Source organism: Colias croceus, chromosome 7 (genome assembly GCF_905220415.1).
Source record: "Colias croceus chromosome 7, ilColCroc2.1".
NCBI classification, from domain to species: domain Eukaryota; kingdom Metazoa; phylum Arthropoda; class Insecta; order Lepidoptera; family Pieridae; genus Colias; species Colias croceus.
The window spans coordinates 10,132,515-10,154,683 of record NC_059543.1 but is presented as its reverse complement, the minus strand read 5'-3'; the positions used below and the strand labels follow the sequence as shown (position 1 = coordinate 10,154,683).

The window sequence follows — 22,169 nt, the reverse complement described above, 5'->3', positions numbered from 1 at the left end:
TACATAAATAAAGCTGAATTTAAAGAAACACAGGCTTTGTATCTAAGATTAGAAAACATTCACAGTACATACCGATTCGTGTTGCAGTCGATATTCTGAAGATGATTCTCCGCCACCTTTATCCTCATTGCTTCTGTCCCAATCAGTTTCTTTCTTTAATGACTGAAAAATAATAATTTTATATACATTTTTATAAACGTTAGATAAAATAGTACCAATTTCCTAGCTGTTAAACAAAATATTTTTTTTATTAATAAAAATAACACCTCACAAAACTATGTTGCATCAATGGTGAAATGAATAAATGTAGGTATTTTGATAGCATTTAAGAATTGCTATTAAATTTTTGATATTTGCTGTTAGGGAGCTACATTCCTAAAGCACTTAAATATATATATCTACAGTTAAATATTAAAGTTGTTTGTTTGTTTGAACACACTAATCTCAGGAACTACTAGTCAGATTTGAAAAATTAATTCAGTGTTAGATAACCCATTTATTGAGGAAGGCTAGGCTATAATATATGTACCACGAGTGAAGCGGGGGCGGCTTGCTAGTTATAAATATTAACAGAAAGAAAAGCAATTAAAAACATTCTTTTCATTCATTCAGAATCTCAATTTCTTTTACCATTAAAATATTAAAAGATATGGTTCTTACCAAAGGTACTTGTTGAACAGGGGGTAATCCAGATGGTCCTGCGATCGGTTCGTTTCTAGGGCTCGGCAGAGAAGTATGCGAGTGTAACGGCAGGCCGGGGTGTGGTAGTGCGTTCAGCACACTCAGTCTTTGCTCCACTGGAGAATATCGCGGGCCAAGGCCGCTGTGGCTGTTTATCGTCATGTTGATGCCTGTAAGAATACATTACAGAATTTAAATACAAACTTTGGGCATACAAAACTAGCTAAAACGTAACTATTTACTATACCTTAACTTTGCTGAGTATTATAATTTTGTTTTTAAATTTACGCCACATTATTACATATACACTAGAACTATTTGTAATACTATTTTTAATTATGTCGATCATTTTGGAATATTTATTTTTACTGGGATAAATGAACATCTCTCAGATAGGTACTTGTTGATCAGTCAGTTGGGAGTAAGTATAATAACAGAATTAATACTTTAAAATTTTCACTTTCTCTTCACAGAAAATTGTATATTAAATTGTTTAAAAAATGTCAAATTGTTTAAAATTCACAATGAATGCAACTAAAAGCCAAAAGGTATTTTAAAAGTTTAATTTATCCATAATTCCATAACTGTCTTATTAATTTATTTTGTACAATAGCTGTCATCAGTCATGTTGACATTTTCTTATAATAATGTAGATAAAAAATATTTTGGTGAATTATTTGCACAGCGTAAAAATATAGTATTTTTATTATTATTCGTTTCAGATTCGTTTTGTAGTTTGCTTATAATAATATTATGTAGTTTGTAGGTAATGAATAAGTTTTATTTATTAAATTTTAGTATTTTAAAATATAAGGTAAGGTATTTAGAAAATAAATTTTACCAAGATATAGATATTATGAAGTCAAGTAAAAAAGTAAATAAATGTATACCAAAATGTTATAACAAATCTTTATTTACTTCTGGTACCTAATAAACTTTGTTCAGAGAAAAGGCCATATTATTTATATGCATATTTATAACGTAAATTCTGTGAGTAAATTAGACTAATTATTATATATATAATATTATATATCATGAAAAAAAATTCTCTACTTAATTATGGAATGCAAGTAGTTAAGTAGACCAATAAATATAATTATAGACAAAATAAATAAACATGATTATTATCTAATTCATAGGTAGGTGTTATTAATGATATTATGGAAAATTTTATTTTTATTTACCTACATAAATCGTTTAACAACTTTTTGTTTTCGTAATAAAAATCTTTTAAGTAAAAGTTACAATAAAACAAACTTCTAGACGTCTAATGTATGGAGGTAAGAAATAAATGGTTAAATGGTGACGGACGTTAAATTATTTCTTATCGATATTGAGTTTTTTTTCTGCATTAATTTAATATCAATAAAATATTATTTTGCAAAGAGTAATAATCTCACCAATATTATCATTAGCACCATTAGATCTAATGGACACTGTGTCGTCTTCTGGCGACAGAGGCCGCATAGGTTCATCAGGTGGTTCATCTTTTGGTATGGGAGGATGCGTGGGTGTAGAAGTCTCTAACGACGATTCTTGCCGAAACCTTCGTACAGAAAGCAAAGGTGATATCCTCGGCGGCGATGTTTCAGGGGCATCGCGGGTGTCGCGGAGATCTCTGAGATCCCTCAAGTCCCTGGGCTCTCTGGTGTCGCGTAATTCTCTATGGTCCCGCACATCTCTCAGTTCGCGGGGTTCTCTTTCTCGTATTAAGTCGCGCGGTTCTCTTAAATCACGGTCCCTATCTCTTGATTCCCGTATGTCCCTAGAATCGCGCGTGTCTCTGATGGTTTCTCTAATATCTTTGTTCTCCCTCTCTCTGGTTTCCTTTACGTCATGCCTATCATCTTTATCACGAGATTCTCTCTCGTGTAATCTTTCTATGGGTTCTGCGGATTCACTTGAGTTTTGGGCTTGACACTCCTCCATCGGTTCAGAAACATTCCTTGTGTCAACGCCTGCCGCACTTAATGTAGTCATCTCAGCTAATCCTTTTACCTATAAAATAAAATACAATAATTATTAAACAGAATACACATAATATAATATTATAGATACTTGTTTCATCTTCATGTGTAAATTCATCAGGGATTTTTTTTTAATATACTTTACTAGTTACCTATGTGATAAACACATATTAAGAAACAGGATCTATCGATGGACTTGTAGATATTACATTTTTCTATTTCAAATATTAGCATGATCGTCATGTTTTTGTAAAGTTTTTGATTGCCACCTAATTTCATAGGAATGAAAGGATTTTCTAGTAATGTAATAGAAAATAACATTAACCTGAAGGCTCTCAGCAGTTTTAAGGAGAGCGGGGAGTTGGCAGTACTGGACGTTGACCTCGCCCTTATACATGAAGTCGACTAGTGTTCGGAGCTCCTCCAAGCCTACGTCCTTCAGGATCACTATGGGGTGGCGCGAAGGGTGGTCCACGAACAGCGATCGGAAGTACGACGAACACGCGGAAAGTACTACCTGGAATTTTAGGTATGTGAATTGGTGAGTGTTAAAATGTGTAGCTACATATTATTAGGAGACAGGAGTCCAACAGTTATATTATTGTGTAGTAAATGAACATCGAAAAATACGTAAAGTAAATAAAGATGACGATTAGCTGAAGGCTATTAGAACAGAGAACACAAGTCTCCATAATAGCTCATTTAAATGCAAAAAATAGACAGCGTAACGCATAGGTAAGCGTTAACCAACTTAATTCACATATTCACTAAAGTGACAACTTAATCTATGATAAACGATAGGTATTTGAATTTAATATTTAACAATAAATTGAAATGAGGAAGCTGATTTTGATGTATAACATTCAGATGCTCTCATACATGATAATGAATAGTAAATTATGACCGGTATCTAAATATAAGTATAAAACAATCGTAAAACATTTACATATCGTCTGAAGCACTGTCTGGTGTCCCTCTAACTTATGACATTTAAAATTTCTTTATCAAACTCGCTGACCCACGCAACTTCCACTGCTCTCGAAAGAAATATATTTTTAGCGTTTTTTGCACCTCTTCATTGATAGGTACCTACTTAGTTCGTTTTATTCGTAAGGTAACGTACAAGTATTGTATAGCATCGATAGCCTACTTTTACAAAAAAAAAAAAAAAAAAAAACATTAAACAATTTACAATTTTCGCCAATAGTTTTTGAAATCAGCACTTGCAAACTAACTCTTCTTCTTCTTCAGCAAAGAGTTCTTGTTCGTTCAAACAATTAATCAAATACATTAAGGCTTTATAATATCGTACCTGTAGATTAGTATAACATTATTTATCTGTGGATAGATTAGACAGCCTACCTTATGAGCCCGTATAGAGGCGCCCTCGGAGCACGCAAGTGTGACGTCGACCAAACTCTCGTCTTGCAGCAACTGGCTGAAAACTCCCAGCAGGTTGCTCTGATGATTGTTCCACCTCAGGCAATAGTGCTCACTTCCCATGTCTGAGCTAGCTCCCGCCGCTGGAAATGTGAATTGGCATGTAAAAAAAATGGTAAACCTTAAATCCATACTAATATTATAAATGCGAAAGTAACTCTGTCTGTATGTCTGTTACTCAATCACGCCTTAACTACTGAACCAATTTGCATGAAATTTGGTAAAGAGATATTTTGATACCCAAGAAAGGACATAGGACAGGTTTTATCCCGGAAATCCCACGGGAACGGGAACTATGCGGGGGTTTTATTTGACTGCGCGGGCGATGCCGCGGGAGGAAAGCTAGTAATGAATAAGGGATGTGTCGGTAGTTCCGGATTATAAAATTATAATAAGATTATAAAATATTAAAACCTAGGTGGTACTGATGTAGGTAGCTTTTTAATGGAATAATATTTTTTAAGACCGGTTAAGTAGATAGTTCCACATAACGTAACGAACAAATAACAAAATTGTTCCTCTATTTATACAATTAGGAATTTCGAACATCTTTCAACACTTATGAATTTGAATATCAGCCATATTGTAAACTATCATCGCGTGTTAAATACGATGAGTTGAGCAGTCGGACAGATATAGTTTATCATACAATCGATATCTCTAAATCTCCTTTGAGTATTGCATTACAAATTCTTTATGATCACCACGCGCTTACCATTAGGTAACTCGATTGACGTTTATCTTCCTGAACCGTAAATAAATTTGAGTAGGTACCTAACTACCTACCTATAGAAGTACAGATGCAGTATTTACTTGTATAGAGGTAGAATATCTATGCATCTTGAGATATATTTGGGTTTATGTATTTTATCTCTATCTAAGCTTATTCTGAAACTAATTCAGACATTTCTTTAAATTCCGCGATGACTTCTGGCGATGACGGAAGGAACAGAAATCTATGAAGTGAATATAGCTTGGACTAAGGAATTGGAAGAGTATGAAACACTTACTCAGGACGTACCTAAACGTGTCATTCCTTATAAGATTAAGCAGAGGTATCAGGTAATGTGTAATAGGCGACACCTGTTCATCACATTAGCTACAGGGCAAATACAATAAATCAATGGATAGGTATTTAATATTGTTTTATAATAACTGCTGCAAATCTGCAAGGCATAAACAAGTACCTAGGTAGAATGATAAAAGTTGTACACAGAGTAGGAAACTGTTTCATTGATTTTCTTGTTTCTCGAAAATAGTCTTAAAACATGACGTGTGTTGTCGATGTTATGTGTTAAATTCTAAGACAGAAAACCTTATTCCTTTTTAAAAAACTATAGTTTAGGACATATTAAAATTTCGCAGTTGTTACAAATTTCATACCTATCTAATTACCTATACTAATACCTTTAACTAGCCAAGTAAGTTTCAAGTAAGTCAGACACTTTATTAATAATACCGGCTCAATATGCAAATTATTTTAAAGTAAGGTCTTCTTTACTAGAACCGTGGATAAAAATTAAATGGGAACGTTTATAAGAGATAATGAAATAAACACGCTAAGTCCTGAGGCTCTCGAACTCATATCAAAATGTTGATGTAATTAAAATCCTATCGCCATAAATTGCAGCGAATACTGTATTCAATTCTTATCAGCGCAGACCTATTTCCTGCTTGAGTAACGACTTGGATTAGTAATAATCAAGTGCAGGGTAACGCCGTATGAAATATCATTTTTCATTTGCTTCAATAATAATCTGAACTAATATCATCGACTCTAGCAAATAAAATAAATCAATAGAATACCTACACGTGCTTTTTTACAGAATTCACATTGGCTATTATTAAATAACAATTCATTGTTATGTTGAATGTAATTAATTTATTACTACTATCTTATCAGCTGCCGATCTCATAATATCACCTACCTACATTTGTCTTTAAAACAGTACGCAGAATTAGTTTACAGATTGCTCATTGCACTCATAGAACACAAGCGAAATCATTAGGTATTTTATGCCATTACCGTTTCGCGCCTCCATGCGAGAAGATAAATATAGTCACGAGTAGGAATACCTACTATTTAAATGTGTGCGAACACGCGTGCGGCCGCGACGCAGTCAAGATCAAGGGCGCTCGATTGCGCAAGAGTTGGCTGTCGCACCGCACTGCAACCGTGTGATGTCATCGGGCGTCTGCTTCCCCCCACTCCTCATCTATCATTCTTGTTTCAGAAAGGCCGCGAACACGGAACGATCAACGATCTATTTTTATTTTTATGCACGAAACGCGGCTATTTGACATTATATAACCGTGTATATGACCAAAATATGCATGTTAGCATGCAAAAAATTAGTTTGGTAATAAGGTCATTGCGTTTTGAATAAACAAAATAAAGGTAATTTAGTTGGATACCAGACGTAGAGCGGAACATGATTTTTGGTGTGTATTTTTATTTTTTTGTTTATCAACGCTTAATTAAAGAAATATTGGCAAATGAAAACAAATGATGGTAATTCGTGTCTTGTTAAAAGTACAAAATAATTTAAATGTAATTAAAATATGTCTTCGAATGTCATTTCGAGCACGTGTTAAATTAGGAGACTTGTCTTTTTTAATAGAAAGGTAAGGGGGGGAATTTGTTACTATGAATTTTTAAAAAGAAGGAAGGTCGCTCGTATATATTGTATAGTTAATTAAGTGCATATTCAAATGGAAATTTTCTGAGTGATAACTGATCAATTTTGTATCTAATTGTATAATGTATATTAAGGAAATCCCATACAAGGCTTATCTAATTATTTATACCCATAATGTCCACGTATTAAATTATGTTATACCTATTTTAAAAAAAATTGTTTCCTGTTTGCAACTTTGACTCATACATTAGGCTGATCATGCCTTTAATAATATGTGATCATCGTCTGCTCTATATTTATTCCTTTTAATTTTGTATTTAAACATAAGAGGAATTTTTAGCAGAACAAAATTCTGTGAATCGAGTCTTATTTATTCATTCACCATAATTTTTACTAAGTTGGTAAAGATTATTAAACGTACGCAAAGGTGGATTGATAGAAGACTTACGATTTGGATGTCCCATACAATATATTTCTAAATAAATTTAGTTACGACTACAAAAAAGTTTCAGTTCCTTTAAACAAAATCTGCCTGACTTCAATCACACGTGTGTCACGATGAACAGTTAATACATAACCGGAATTGGTAATGCGTTATCAAAATTTGATAATCGCAAAATGCAGCAGACGTTAATTGTGTTGTGACGTCATCGGTTAAACAAGACTAGGAAATATAGATAGCCGCTGGGCAGAGGACAATAGCGATTACCAAGGAACATGGTTACTAAACTGGTTGATGTGTCTATATGACCTTCGTCGCACAATAGTGAAGCTAACGTGCATTACGTATGTTAGGGTGTGGACATACAGACATCTATAAATCGAACTAAAGTTGCAATAACACTCAGATTTGTCAAATTGTAAGGATCGCGCTGTTTTTATTCTCCCGCATTGCATACGCCTACTGAATCTCGAGATTACACGATATTATGTTTATCTGATAAAATATTTTGTTTGTACGTATTATGCAGTGCTAGTAATCCGTAGAAGAATGTTACAGAATATATAATTAGAATAATATAAATTTTAAGTCACTTTTCCAGGAGTAACCCAATTCCTTTCAATGTAGCACAATAATATATAGCTAGTCCTACCTGTTCTAATACACATTTGCCTTCCGCAAGGTTATTGTAGCGTTGCCTTAAATCTTCGTAGATGATTGCAGTTTGCATGTAGCCGTATCGCACTATACTAATAGTTCTATAAGGGTACATCCACATGACATTTATTTTTTGCTATGTTACAAGGCCGTAGTCGCAGTGAATATTCGTCATTTAAATTGATATCATAGGATGCATCAGACTGTGAGTGGCTTTATATTATTATGGTTTTTTTATTATTAATTCATAAACTTTGAGACAGTGATAACAGATACGTTTTTTGCGGCACGTATATTATGCAATAGTTTGGAATACAATTACAAATTTTATTAAAATTTTTGTTACTACAAAGTTGATTGTTTTTGATTCTGAATAACATTTTTATACTTTAATTGACCACTTATTTTTGCCACCTTTTTCTTACCAGCACCGTTACGAATTCCCTCTTTTATGCTTGCTACTCTTGCTAGGTAACAAATTGACGCAGATAATTGAGATCTTGACTGATAACTTCCTTACATATGATACCTATCCAAACTGACATTAGCTTCTCTTTTTCAGTCCCTTTTTCAGTGGGCATTATGCACAAAGTATGGACATCGCCTAACACTACACGCGTAATGCCGTGCGCGCTGCGTGGGGATCAAGGTTGCGAGAAATAACACACACCATTCGCATATACTCATACATAAGATATATATTACTCTATATCTTTGAACAGTTGCCCACCGATTGGAGTATCTACGTAACGCGTCGGCTGGACATCCGGTTGCGCCCAAAAGTTCACCGTTGTTTATTTTATGTTGTATTTTTTTGACATGCCAGTTATATGACTCTGTGACTATTCATTCAATGCTGCATATAGCCAGTTATATGTTACTGATGTGTTTGATCGATGCTGCATATATAGAAATTAGAATCAATCAAGCACTTAGAAATTATAAAAAATATTGATTGAAGAGAACACACTGTAATTAAGGAAAAATCGACTGACATTAAAAAAATAGCAACAATTATCATAACTGAATTTAAATGTTGAGACATCATTTAGTTTGTAAACGAGTTAATTGTAAATACATTATACATTATACCATTCATAAATTTTTCATGACGCTAAAATTTTACACAGAATAATGCATTTAATTTGACACAAACAGTTTTTTTTTTATTTTTCAGCGTCAATTTTGACTCTTACACACCATTACGTTTTATAAAAAACACGTGCTTTATAATTATATCTTCGGGAAAATTATTAATTAGCTTGAAACTTATAATTATTAGCCTTCCTAGATAAATCATATTAATAAATATGTAAATAATACATAAGTAGTTTCGGTATTTAACATAGAGACGGTTGATACTTGTTAAGGGCTCATTCAAAACGTATTACAATCTATAAATCGCCTATTGTTAGTTCTGTTACTCTCCAATTGTGTTTAGAAATTATTTTTTTCATATGTAACATTGGCTAATTAAGCAGAAAGTTTAAAATAACAAATTGTCCTTAATACCCATCAGTCAGTCAGCTTTAGTAAATTATACTTAAAAAGAAGAAAACTTTAAAATATATTCACATAAAATTAGATTACTTTTAAACATAATAAAAAAAACCTGACCAGGAATACATTATATTTCAAATTACAATTAAAAATGAGTGCATGCGTATTTACTGAATTTAAATATGTAGTTTTAAAATGTAATTGTGTCCTTGTAACAGCATTATAAAAGGTAGATACTAGTACCTAGGTATAAAAGTTAAACGCACGTTACAAGTCGCGTATGTAATTATTACACAATGTAATATAATGTGTAGATATATAGTTGTATTCTCTTGGAAAAATGTTCAACTAGCTGTGTCATGAAAGACTATAAAAATACATTGTATATTTGAATTATAAAATTGTTCGTGCACCACGAGTATGATTATGTGATGGTAGAATTATTTCTATTTTCAAAACATTTTTCGTTTACTGAGGAGGTTTTATTTAAATCACTACCTACATAGTATAAAACAAAGTCGCTTTCTCTGTCCCGATGTCCCTATAAATTCTTGAAAAATGCATACGCAATGGATTTTGATGCGGTTTTTATTAGATAGAGTGATTCAAGATGAAGGTTTTAGTATATAATTTACTAGCTTTCCACCCGCGGCTTCACCCGCACAGTCAAAGAAAAACCCGCATAGTTCCCGTTCCCGTGGGATGTCCGGGATAAACCTATCCTATGTCCCGGGGTAAAAAGTAGCCTATGTCCTATCTCGGGTAAATTTCATGCAAATTGGTTCAGTAGTTAAGGCGTGATTGAGTTACAGACAGACAGACAGAGATACTTTCGCATTTATAATATTAGTATGGATTAGGTTTTAACTTTTAGACACAGCGGGCGAAGCCGCAGGCGAAAAGCTAGTATAGGTAATATAGATGGGAAGATTCTGCTTGTTTATATTTCATATTCAGAGTTGCTAGTAAGATACGATCTTCATATTGACAATTTCAGAGTCAACTCGATACGCATCATATTTATGTTTGTATATTTTCTGCAGAATTGATATCTTTAAATTTACATTTTCATTGTTCGGTGTGACAAATGGTGGTCGGAAAAGGTCGGAAATTATGAAGAGTATAATTTTTCGAAACTGATGTAAGTACGTATTTAATATTTATTATCAAATATAATTAGTGAACAAAATATATGCCTATGATACGTGATAACTTTCCCATCAAAAAGTGAGACCAAAAATATAAAATAAAGTTAATACATGATAAATAATTGACTAAAATTTCAGGCCAAGTAACAACGGACTAGTCAAGAATTTTTTCGTCGGGAAAAAAAGCTCTTTTCAAAAAATTAATCACTACTTCTTTTGTTGACTTTTGGTATATTGGTTTTTATCGATTGAAAATTTTCGTTTTTTACCTTCAAGCCGAACAGGATAACTAGTAGTTAAATTCAAACTTACTCCAAAAACTTTTTTGTTAGTGTTTTTTAGTGTATTAAGAATGGTCTTTTTTATACGTATACCGCCTATTAACAACGCACTAGAAAAATCGTTAATAAGTACTATCGGTATAACTAGATAGTTACTCATTAGTCATTACATTATGTATGGTAGTTAAAATATATAGGAATATTATGAATAATGTGGTAATGCAGTGCGCGGGCGACGCATACGTTGCGCCTACGCTCAATTTTTGCACGAAACAGCCTATCACTCGCTGACATCGGCATCGTCTCAATAAATTCACTATTATTGTTCAGAAATCATATCATAAAGTTGGGCGTGACAACTTGAAATGCTCGATTTATGCACGTTACTTAAATAAATGGGCTTATAAAATTGATTATCTTACATTATCCGGATCACGTCAATAAATTGACGTCAATAACTATTATTATTTCAAATAATACCTTGGTACAGGACTAATTATCTAAATAAATATACACCGTTTAAAATTAAAGAATGTAGCGATTATTAAAATCTTTAATTTCTTAGATTTGTCTAAAACCCCATTATAATATCTACCTATTTTCTGATCATATCTCAACAGATACGACTCAGAAATGCAATGCCTATGCGATGAAATTGAGTGATTAAAATGTTTTTTAAAACGGAAAAACACAAGTCCTGACATATCCACCACAATAGTCTAATCAAATATAAATCAAATATTCCATTTAATGTCGGGCATTGCCTCTTGCAGACCAATAACAGCCTCATGGGGATTTCCTAAACGCGAAGCAGCAAAAAGTTAAATTACAAAGATGAGGTTGACGTCCCAGATCTTTAAATCTAATAGATCCTTAGTATTAGCGTCACTACGCTTTTGTTTTTTTTTTTTTTCAAATACTACGTCACAAAATGTCTAGTAAATGTATGTGTTATTACCAAAGATAACCTAATAATATTATATTGTTACAAAGTATTTAGCAAATGGTTACACGCTAGTCAAACTTGCCATCATTATCAGCCTATTTTGTTTGCGAAACTAGAATAGAAAAAAAAATATCCTAATATGAATATTTAGGTAATGAATGATTAAAAAGACAAACAAATTAAAAACCGAAGATTTCATATCGGTACTATAAACATCGAAATAATATTTTCTTTTATGAATTATTGAAACAGTGATATGAATAGATACTATTAAAAACTTTTGAAAGCACGCTTGCCTAGATTCAAACTCTCAATGCTAACGATTTGACAAGAACCTTAAAAATTATGTTAATCCTACCTTTATAAATGCATAGATTAGAAATGATATTTGATATGGATTTTCGTGTTTTTAATTATATTTTTATGTTTTATAATAACACACCGGTAAACAACGGAATATTAACTTTTTAGATACGTTTTCTTACATTGTAAGCCAAGCAATTAGTTTAGTCATACACAATTAATTTTTCTTTCTTCAAAAATAAACATGAAATAAATCATTAACATGTACCAGAGATTACACTATTAATCATAGGTACCAATGCACGTTAAAAGAAATATTTGAAAAAAAAAATAGTTAAAAAAAATTAATGCCAATGTGGAATCACGGAATTCTTAACAAAACACATATGAGTCGTTTATTATTTTTAACTAGTTAACAAAAAAATATTTCGTTAGCTAGTTATATAGCATACACAGACATTGCAAAAACAATTCGCAAGGTCACTAAGACCCAGACAGTTTCTCGTTTTTCCTGTACGATTTTTTAGATTTAATTTATCTTAAATCTTTAAATGCACCAAGTTGTGGAATACACAAAATTATTTATTTTAAGCTAAACTAACTTATACTAATACGTTTTCAATTTACTTAAAACGAATATAATATAATGTTATTTTACTGAAAGAAAAAAAGCAGATCTAAATTTTAAATATTCTATCTATAATTCGTCGTATCGTTGTAAGAACAAGCAATTAGTGCTTCTAACATAAATCCTAGAAACCTAGACCGTGAACATGAGTCTTGAACTTATTCAAGGGGAAGTACCTAATAAAGTTTCGAACCATTAACATTTGTATTGTAGTTTTTATGCCTTCGTAGTTATTAAATATATGACATTAAAGGACATGAAATATTTACCTATAATCTTATAACGGCTTTTTTATATGAATCCAAATATTAGGAGGTGATATGTGAATACAAAATTATCTAATACGATTAGAAAAAAAATCTAATAGTACGTTTTGTTTATCTCAATTTTTATGACTACATCTATTTATATTAAATCATAAAATATGTTAAGTAGTGTGTTTTTTTTTTGAATTTAAGATATAATATATACCATAAATAAAATATTTAGCAGCTGAATTTAAATCACAACTAAGAAATAAGCTCATGTAACATTTCTCAGGACTATAAGGAAAGGGACAAACCTTGATAAGACATCAACGGGCTTATCTCTAAATATATCGTTTTCCTTTCTTTAACTAAATACTGCTGTATTATTTTATACTAGCGATCCGCCCCGGCTTCGTCCGTGGTACATGTTTATCTTTTCTTTCCATAAGAACTATCCTCGTTCTTCAAGGAATATTATAAAAAAAGAATTATCGAAATCGGTCCACCCGTTCACGCGTGATGCCGTGACCAACGAAAACGGGTTTCATTTTTATGTATTATATACAAAAGATATTTAATTATATATCAATATATAAAAGATATGTGTTGCTATTACACCTACAAAGATAATATATAATTCTATAGAATAAAAAAGAATATAAAAAATACCACTTCAAAAAGGGAAAATGTGAAAAAAACTGTCTAATGTCTGTTAATATTATTAAGCCAGACACTGCAATGAGTACGTATGATAGATAAAAAAAAAATCTCGCATTGGTCTTATTTGCAAATTACGAACATTAATCTTCAATTTGTGGTAATAAAGTAGTGAATAAAGTTGTATTTTTTAATTGATATCATAAAAAAACTAGTAATTTTTTAAACTACAAATACGTCAATTTTATATAAAATACTTTTTCATATCTATGACTTACATACGAGATTAAAATGTATGAAAATGGATTATAAATAGTGAGTTTAGATGCTTCATGCACTCGATATGGGATAAATATTGGCAGCGAACAGTCACGCATATGTTTTTTAATTGGATCCGAGCTCGCCTGAATTTTCTCTCTATACGAATGTTTTCAGATTTAAAAATATTCCAGGAAAAAATATGAGAAAGCCTGTATATTGCAATACGTTATAGGAATCAAGTTTAAACAAAGGCGCGATTGCCTATTCGAATACACATCGAATGTTCCGAGCACTTTATCTTCAAAATAGATAATTGGTTTATCACATTTTTTATGAATGCGCTAATTAAGTCTCAACTATTATGCATATGCTCAAGGGTAAAGTCTGCGTCCGGACATATGCTCTTGCGACTATTCGTGTGTGCGTACGTAGACGCTGTGACCTAGGTGCCTATTGTAAGCTAAGTGTCCGTGTGTTGATGTTTACGTGTATGTGTGCGTAGCAGCCGCCGACGACTGACTTTTTCGATTGCAGATAGTTGCTATGCCCAAAATATAGACGCGGATGAATTTCGTGTCAATGTTACGCATTTTGCGCCGTACCGGGAGAGCTATGGAATCTATAAACTGTACGGATGGAATGAAATCAAGTTTTGTTCGTAACTTTTAATTGGTTTAACATTTTTATACTAAAAATACGATTTAAAGATTATTAAAAAGGAATGCTATGCCTTCACTTATGAACATTTTTTGTGTGTGCTTTTTAGAAAAGAAGCAGTCAATATAAATTAATGTGCGTAGAATTAAAAAGTCTGACACCTATGCAAAAGCATGACAAAAATATTAATTGAAAAAAATTTATAAGGAATTATTTGTATGTAAAATTTTTGAAAAATTGAAATAATATCTAGTTACTTTAGATCCAAAATTAAAAGCCTAAAGCGCCTTTAATACATACCTACTATATTATGTAGTTTAAAACATTACATAATATTAAATGCAATTTTATATTGTATGTAGTTGGATAATTATTGTGTAAACAGTAGGTACCTACCTACTACTTATTTCGAAAGAAATCCCCTACAACAGCTATATATTCTTTGATAAAACTCGAAAAATATTAAAAGTGCTGAATTGATTAGTGTTTGATTATAATAACTCTTAAGCTGAAGTGGACGTTAAACATAGCAATGGCAAAATCAACTTGCATTGGAATTAAATTTGAATATCAAATTAATAAAATAACTATATGGAAAAATAATTCTACGTTTACTAATTTGCAGTAATTTTAGTGTTAAATATAATAATGATACGAGTTAATCAAATTTACAAAGGAATTACAAGTAGGTAACTAATACGAGTCATAACAATATTCTATTCGTTTTGAACTTAATGCGTGTTTCCTAAAATTATACATTACATTCCGTGGGACAGGAAAGGTGTGAATCAAAACAAATCATATGATATTGTTATCAACTAGATAGGTAGTTGTTAATATAATTAAGAGCTATACATTATCTATACTAATATTATAAAACTGAAGAGTTTGTTTGTTTGAACGCGCTAATTTTAAGAACTACAGGTCTGATTTTAAATATTATTTGGGTGTTGGATAGCCCATTTATTGAGGAAGGCTATAGGCTATAAATCATCAAGCTAAGACCAACAGGAGTGGAACAATGCGGGTAAAACCGTGGAGCACAACTAGATATTGTATATTACTAGTGCACGCCGGCTTTGCCTGTGAAACTCGCTTTGCACCTTCAGCTTCGTTGGCTCAAGCACAAAATTCTGCTGAAGATCTTCATGATCAAATGCATAGCTTACGATTCTATAAAGGACATACGGAAAAAAAAATTAAATAGACAACTCAACTCAATTAACACTGCTTTTTGTAATAACATTTGTTTTTGTTTCTCATGTCTACAAAATTATAATATTATGTAAAGAACGTTTATATTTCAATTTAAGCCTTTGACATAATGTAGATATTATTTTAAAAGACAATAAATTTTGCACACTGATATCTGATAGTAAAAAAAAACAGATTAACAGGATAATGTTAATATTTTGTGTAAATAATAACATGATGTCAATTGTCATTGTGTTGGCTCAAAAATATCTGCAAATACAGAACTGAAATAAATTAGGCTTAGAGGAGAATGCTCCCAACTAAAAATACCAATTTAATTGATGAAACAAAAACAGAAAAAAAGCTTTATATTGTAATAAACATGATTTAGGTTCTACTATTTTGAAAGAACTTTAACTTCAAAACGTGATGAATTGAAAAGGTCGATTGTAACAATACTTTCACTACGACTTAGTACTATGCTTACTTTCCGTCTTGTTGTTTGTCTAAATAAGCTCTACAAGTTTCACCATAGATTCAATAAATTAACTATCTATGTTATCTTTTGCCTTAAATCATCAATCATTTTAAAAAGGGGGAATGAAAACATTAATACCACGTTACCATTTAATTAAGTAGGTACATGAAAATAATGTTGATATATAAAAAAATATAGATTTTAAACTAGCTTTCCACCCGCTGTTTTTCCCGCTTTGTTTAAAAAGCTAATAAATAAATAAATACTTCAGGACATTTTCACACAGGGCACGATCTGATCCCATACTAAGCTTTTGCTTGTGTTATGGAAACCAAATGGCTCATAAACATACAAATATAATTTTTAAATAAATACTTATATAGACAATAAATTATATATATTAAAGCATTCCTCTTGAATTGCTCTATCTATTAAAAAAACCTCTCAAGATCCGTTGCGTAGCTTTAAAGATTTAAGACAGCGACAGCGACTTTGTTTTATACTATACTAGCTTACTGCCCGCGGCTTCGCCCGCTTTGTCTAAAACCTAATAAATTATATACTAAAACCTTCCTCTTGAATCACTCTATCTATTAAAAAAACCGCATCAAAATGCGTTACGTAGTTTTAGAGATTTAAGCATACAAAGGGACATAGGGACAGAAAAAGCGACTTTGCTTTATACCTACATACTACCTATAGTGATATAAAAAATACAAATTATTAAAAAGACCGAGACCGAGACGTTTTCTTAACAATTCAATATCTGCCCGTTATAACTCATGTGATCAAACGATCAAAATAAAAATAAATATTTTTTGTGTTGTTTATTTACAGCCAAAGAGCACCTGTACTTAATTGAAATAAGTTTAGTAACACGAGTATGCACGTGGTATGCGTTTTTTACGCATGTCATCCGAATATGAACAAATTCCTTCCTTTCAGAGATAAATACAAACAAACATTTACATTATGTACAAAATTATCAATAAATGTGTGGTATTTTTTACGTCTAGATCAAATTGTTTTGGTGACATAGATTACTGGAAATTGAATTTTTAATATGTCTTTTTCTTTTAAGTTTGTATTCAAGTAAAAAATCAGTCATATTAGCAATTCCTATTTAAAGAATATTTTGACAAAAACTTATAAGATTTATTTGATGTTTACGGCTTAATTTTATTTATAGAATTTGTGATGTGCGAAAGAAATATTTATTTAGCGACTGAACGAATTATACTAAGTATTTTTGGTTTGTAAGATTTGTCGCCTAACTTTTAAATTTTGAAAAATTTACAAAAAAATGAGATGGGCAGAGCTGGGATGAGGACTAGTATTTTTACGTACGAATATAACAAGATTTAACACATTAACAAAAACCAAAAACAACCAAAAACCTTTTTAATATACTCTACGGCTCTACCACGCTGCGCTGTTAGCTCACAAATATGACATCCACGTCTATTAAAAAAGCCAATAAATTGGACACATAAGTGATATTTATCAAGCTATAAGAATCCTAATAGTATCCTTAGCAAAATGTTTTCATTAAAACATAATAAATTGTATACTGATATTTTGATTTATTATAAATATCTCTTATAAATCATTTATAAGAGAACACGCAGTAAAAAATCTATACTATATACTTAAATATTGTACGTTATATTCATCTTCTGATATTACATTGTGATTATTGTTACCTATGTTTAATTATTCATGTCGTACTGAATAGCTTTATTAGCTTAAAGAAGAAATATTACTCTATAGCACAATATTTTATTATTGTTTAAGATAAACCGGATAGTATTCACAAACATTTTAAAAATTATATTTCATATTCTTGTAGTAGATATTATCTTCTATAAATAGTCATATTTCAAAGCATTAAAATAAAAACCTTTCTTTCTTTTCTATCATTAAAATCAGCGCTAATTAATTTCTCTATCATACTACATCCCATTTCATAATCAACTTCAAAATAACAATTAAAATACAGATTGTGTCTTTGTATAACCAGTTTATGTTCAATCTTATTCTTTATTTATTATTTGATCGATACAAAGGTTAAAAAATAAACACGAAGTTAAAAGAGCGTTTTATCATAATATTTAGAAGCAACTTCTGTTGAATAACTTTAAAGAATTTAATTTATTCACCTGAGAAGGCCAATATTTTCAACATTTCTACTGATTTTCATCTAACTATCGTACATTTCAACGTCATCAAAGCCAATTAGTTTTACAAAATAACCATAGTCTTATCTAAATAGCTGAATGCTGCCCAAAACCGCCAATCTCCATGGAAACTAGCCAAGAGTGGAAGAGATAATATTACAAACACATATAATATGCACGCAAATACTACGGCGCTGTCTCACTATCACAACGTAGAATCGATATAACCGTAAAAATAATTGTATAATTATTGCAGTACATAAATTTATTTATGTAGTCTAGTTTATTAAATACGGAACTAACGTATATAAATTAGAGACACGAAAACAAAGGTAATACCTTTATCGGAAGGTGAGGTTCACTTATTATATAGGTTATATTCATATGAAACTCAATTCGTATGCGCTATTTGTATCATATTTTGATTAGAAATCAGTCTATTGCAATTTCAATTAAAATAAATACACGCAAGTAATAAGAGTAAGACATAACAATTGTCAAAATCTAACCTTCAGAAAACTTTGTTTAGCTATTATATTATATTCTAATGATAAGGCGAAATTAACTTGTGAACTTTTACTATTTCTTTTAATATTGAAACAAAGAATTTTCAGTGCATACCCAGATTATATTGATGAGAAAACTATAACAATGTTGATAAGACTTATGTTTATCATATGATGCTATAAGGCTCATATTACGATGCTATTTATCCGCTAATTTGAAACTACTTCCATGAAAATAATACATGAAATTTTACCTATCTTGTACAAATAAATCCTAGACACTAAATTATTATTACATGTTTATTAAAGGCAAAATATCAACATACGTTATTATAGCGCTTAATCGTAGGAGTCTAAAATATTTTGAAGCATACATAAAAACCTATCCAGTCATTTCGGCTGTTATCAGATAGGTTTCACTGTGATAACCTTGGCACCGAGGTTATTAGGATATTCACATTTATTTTACAATCTTTCAAATCTAAAGACGTTTTGCAAGTATACGTAGATAGATAGTATACCTATTTTAAAGACAAGCTTTATGCGCTTGCAAATCACAAAAGAAATGTTTATTTCACAAAATATGCATGTTTTATTTGGAAATTGTTTGAAGTTTGTATTGTTTTACTTGCGGTTTAGATTTATTAGCATGAGATATTGAATAAAAGCAACTGTGTTGCATCTTTATACGTATTTCATAAATGAATTATCCTTGTTGCCAATCAGATCATGGTAAGAAATAAGAAATGTCATAAGAAATGTCTCTTACTGTGTCTGTTATGTTACAGATTTTTTCGTTTGAACCGTTACAAATAAAATGTCACATGTATGCTTTTAGCATTAACAAAGAAAAAGTAAGTAAATCCATGAAAATCGTATAATTTAATTAGTTAAAAAGCTAAAATATTTTAATGAACATGCCGTTTGAAAACTTACCTACTAAAATAATAGTCCAACTTGCACCGAGAACGAACAATTGAACCCTTTTTTGGTTCTTAAATAAATAAATGCATACTTATTAAGATTTCACGTCTACATGTCAATAATTCTTATTACATTTTGATTATGATGTGAGGTAGGTCAGGCCTGCGTGTATAAAAATAACTGTTATCATCAACGTATGCAAAATTATCTATAGTATTGTTACCTGTGGAGAAATTTCGACTGATAACAAAAAAAATGTTTAACACACCGATATTTTAATATAACAGTGTAAGATTTATATATTTCTATATATTATATAGGTAAGTACTCAAATAATGTAATAATTCATTTAATTTAATTTAACTATTTAATTGCATTTAATAATTGCAATTTTCTCGCTGTAATATACCTATGTAACATGCTCTTTGTAAGTAATCTTAATTCTTAATTAAGAACTCAATTTAATTTTCGCTTGATTGATTTAAAAACAAAGAAATTGATTGACGTATGTGCTTTTAAAGCAATACATATTTGAATACTGTAAATAAATAATCTTCGGAGCCAGCTATCAGATACTAAATATACGAATACCACGGCAATAGCAAATAAAAGAAAACATATACGCGTAGGCTCCCTGAAATTCTTCCTTAGAGAAGATTTCATATCAACAGATATGGATATACCTATAAGGAATCCATAAAATCATGCATTGATATTTTTATCTAATTGAAACATGATAAACTTATCAATATTATCGTTATCAATGCAATTGTTTAATGCTTTTGAATTTTCTATTAAATAATAAAGGCCTAGGAAATGTTTAAAATTGGGTATGTGTATAAGTTTGTTAACCAATTGACTCTACATCTTTTCTTCTAAAGCTTTGTTTATAACACCAAACTAAATGTTTCAACCGCCAATATTAGAAATTATACTAAATCTTACTCGTATCACAAAATACTGTATCATTCCATAAAAAGAAAATTCGCAAGTTTTAATTGATAATGAATTTTAAGTTTAAAATATGAATATTTTAGGAAATAAGATAAAATAATTGCCAACGTGTAATATATCTCGTAAATATTGTATTTCAATTCATTCAATAACTAAGTCAACTAACTACAAGAAAATATATTTTAACGTCTAATAAGAATTCATTAAAATTTTCAATTTTCAAACGTGCGTTTTCTAAAAAGCATTAAAATGTATAAAACAGTGTGGAACTGTACGGTTTTCCGTATGAGTCATCGGTGGTTTCCCTCGTGTTTCGGACCTACCTAGTGAAACGACGGGCCGGGGTGCGCGTACGGCTGAAGGGATCGCGCTGGGCGCTCAGGAAGACTTCGGGCGGCGCACAACACTCACATTCAAATATTCATCTAACCTTGATGCGAATCGCCGCACTCCGGGTTCCATCCGACGATGGTCGTCGATACAGACGGGTCGAAGGGCTCGCTTCAGGTGTAACAGTGAAAACGGCACTGGGTTTTATGCGTTAGGTTTTTAGGCGCGGGCGTCGGGCCGGACGGCAGGCGCATCGGCGCGCCGCCACCGGCGGTGTTTACGCGAGGCTGCGGCGCGGTGGCCGCGCTACATGTCACGGTGCGGCGAGCGCGCTCTTCGCGCCTTGGTCACCGACTCACAGTGGCGTCGCCGTCCTACTGTCTGCCCGACGACGGCCGGGACGGCGGCGCGCGTTGCACCGCCCCGCTGCACTCCGCCTGCCCCCCTGCCGCGCGCCTCCTCGGCCCCCTCCTCTCGCCGCACTCCACCCGTCCCGCCCCGAAGAATTTTCCGCATCGGGCGGGAAAAATCGATTGTGCAGCGAGCCCCGAATAATTTCGGCAAGACGCACGGCGCCCTTGCGTCCTCACCGTTGCGTTGCTTGCCGCTTGCGACCGCGACTGAGCGGTCAAGCGCAGCGCGCTCACGACTTGTCGCCGCTGCCTTCGCCGCTCTTCGCGCTTCCGTCAACTATTTGATAACAATGCGATTATATTCAAAAGAATTATTATCTTTTTGATATATTACGTTTAACGAATACATAGTACCTGTACACACATTTTACACGCACTAGTCTTCTGGTCATTAAATGTCGTATGCTTTTTAAAATTTATTTCAAAAATTAAGTAGAGCAATTTAGTAACCGTAACATATTTTGACGTCACAATTCCAGGGATTCAATCTTAAAAGCGAAATCAGCACAAACAGCTACGTTTTGCATTAACTATTTGGAAGTAGGTACAAAAAAATTACCTGAACATTAAAATATGTATATGTAATATTGTGTTTATTTACATAGGTAATTAATTTATGACTGACTACGTTTATTATTAACTTAACACTTTTATTTTTGCAATACATTACGTGTAACCATAAAGTTTTTATTAATTATAGCACCGATTTTAAATAATGAAGCAATAGAAAAACGTTAT

The 22,169-nt window shown here is 31.8% G+C and overlaps 1 protein-coding gene across 3 annotated transcripts in view; it reads right to left on the bottom strand.

Moving 5' to 3' along the window:
• Positions 1–21,384, bottom strand: part of LOC123693405 (protein bric-a-brac 1-like) — a 35,477-nt gene extending 14,093 nt beyond the window's left edge. For 2 of the 3 annotated variants that reach the window (XM_045638482.1, XM_045638485.1), the window contains exons 1-6: positions 21,119–21,384; positions 4,011–4,171; positions 2,974–3,165; positions 2,082–2,679; positions 661–851; positions 73–162 (exon numbers count right to left, since the gene is read on the bottom strand). In XM_045638482.1, coding sequence (XP_045494438.1) covers positions 73–162; positions 661–851; positions 2,082–2,679; positions 2,974–3,165; positions 4,011–4,151 — 1,212 coding nt within the window. In that variant the 5' untranslated portion in view covers positions 4,152–4,171; positions 21,119–21,384. Of the gene's footprint in view, positions 1–72; positions 163–660; positions 852–2,081; positions 2,680–2,973; positions 3,166–4,010; positions 4,172–21,011 lie in introns of all 3 variants that reach the window. The other variant, XM_045638484.1, reaches the window with a different exon arrangement.
• Positions 21,385–22,169: the final 785 nt, after the last annotated feature.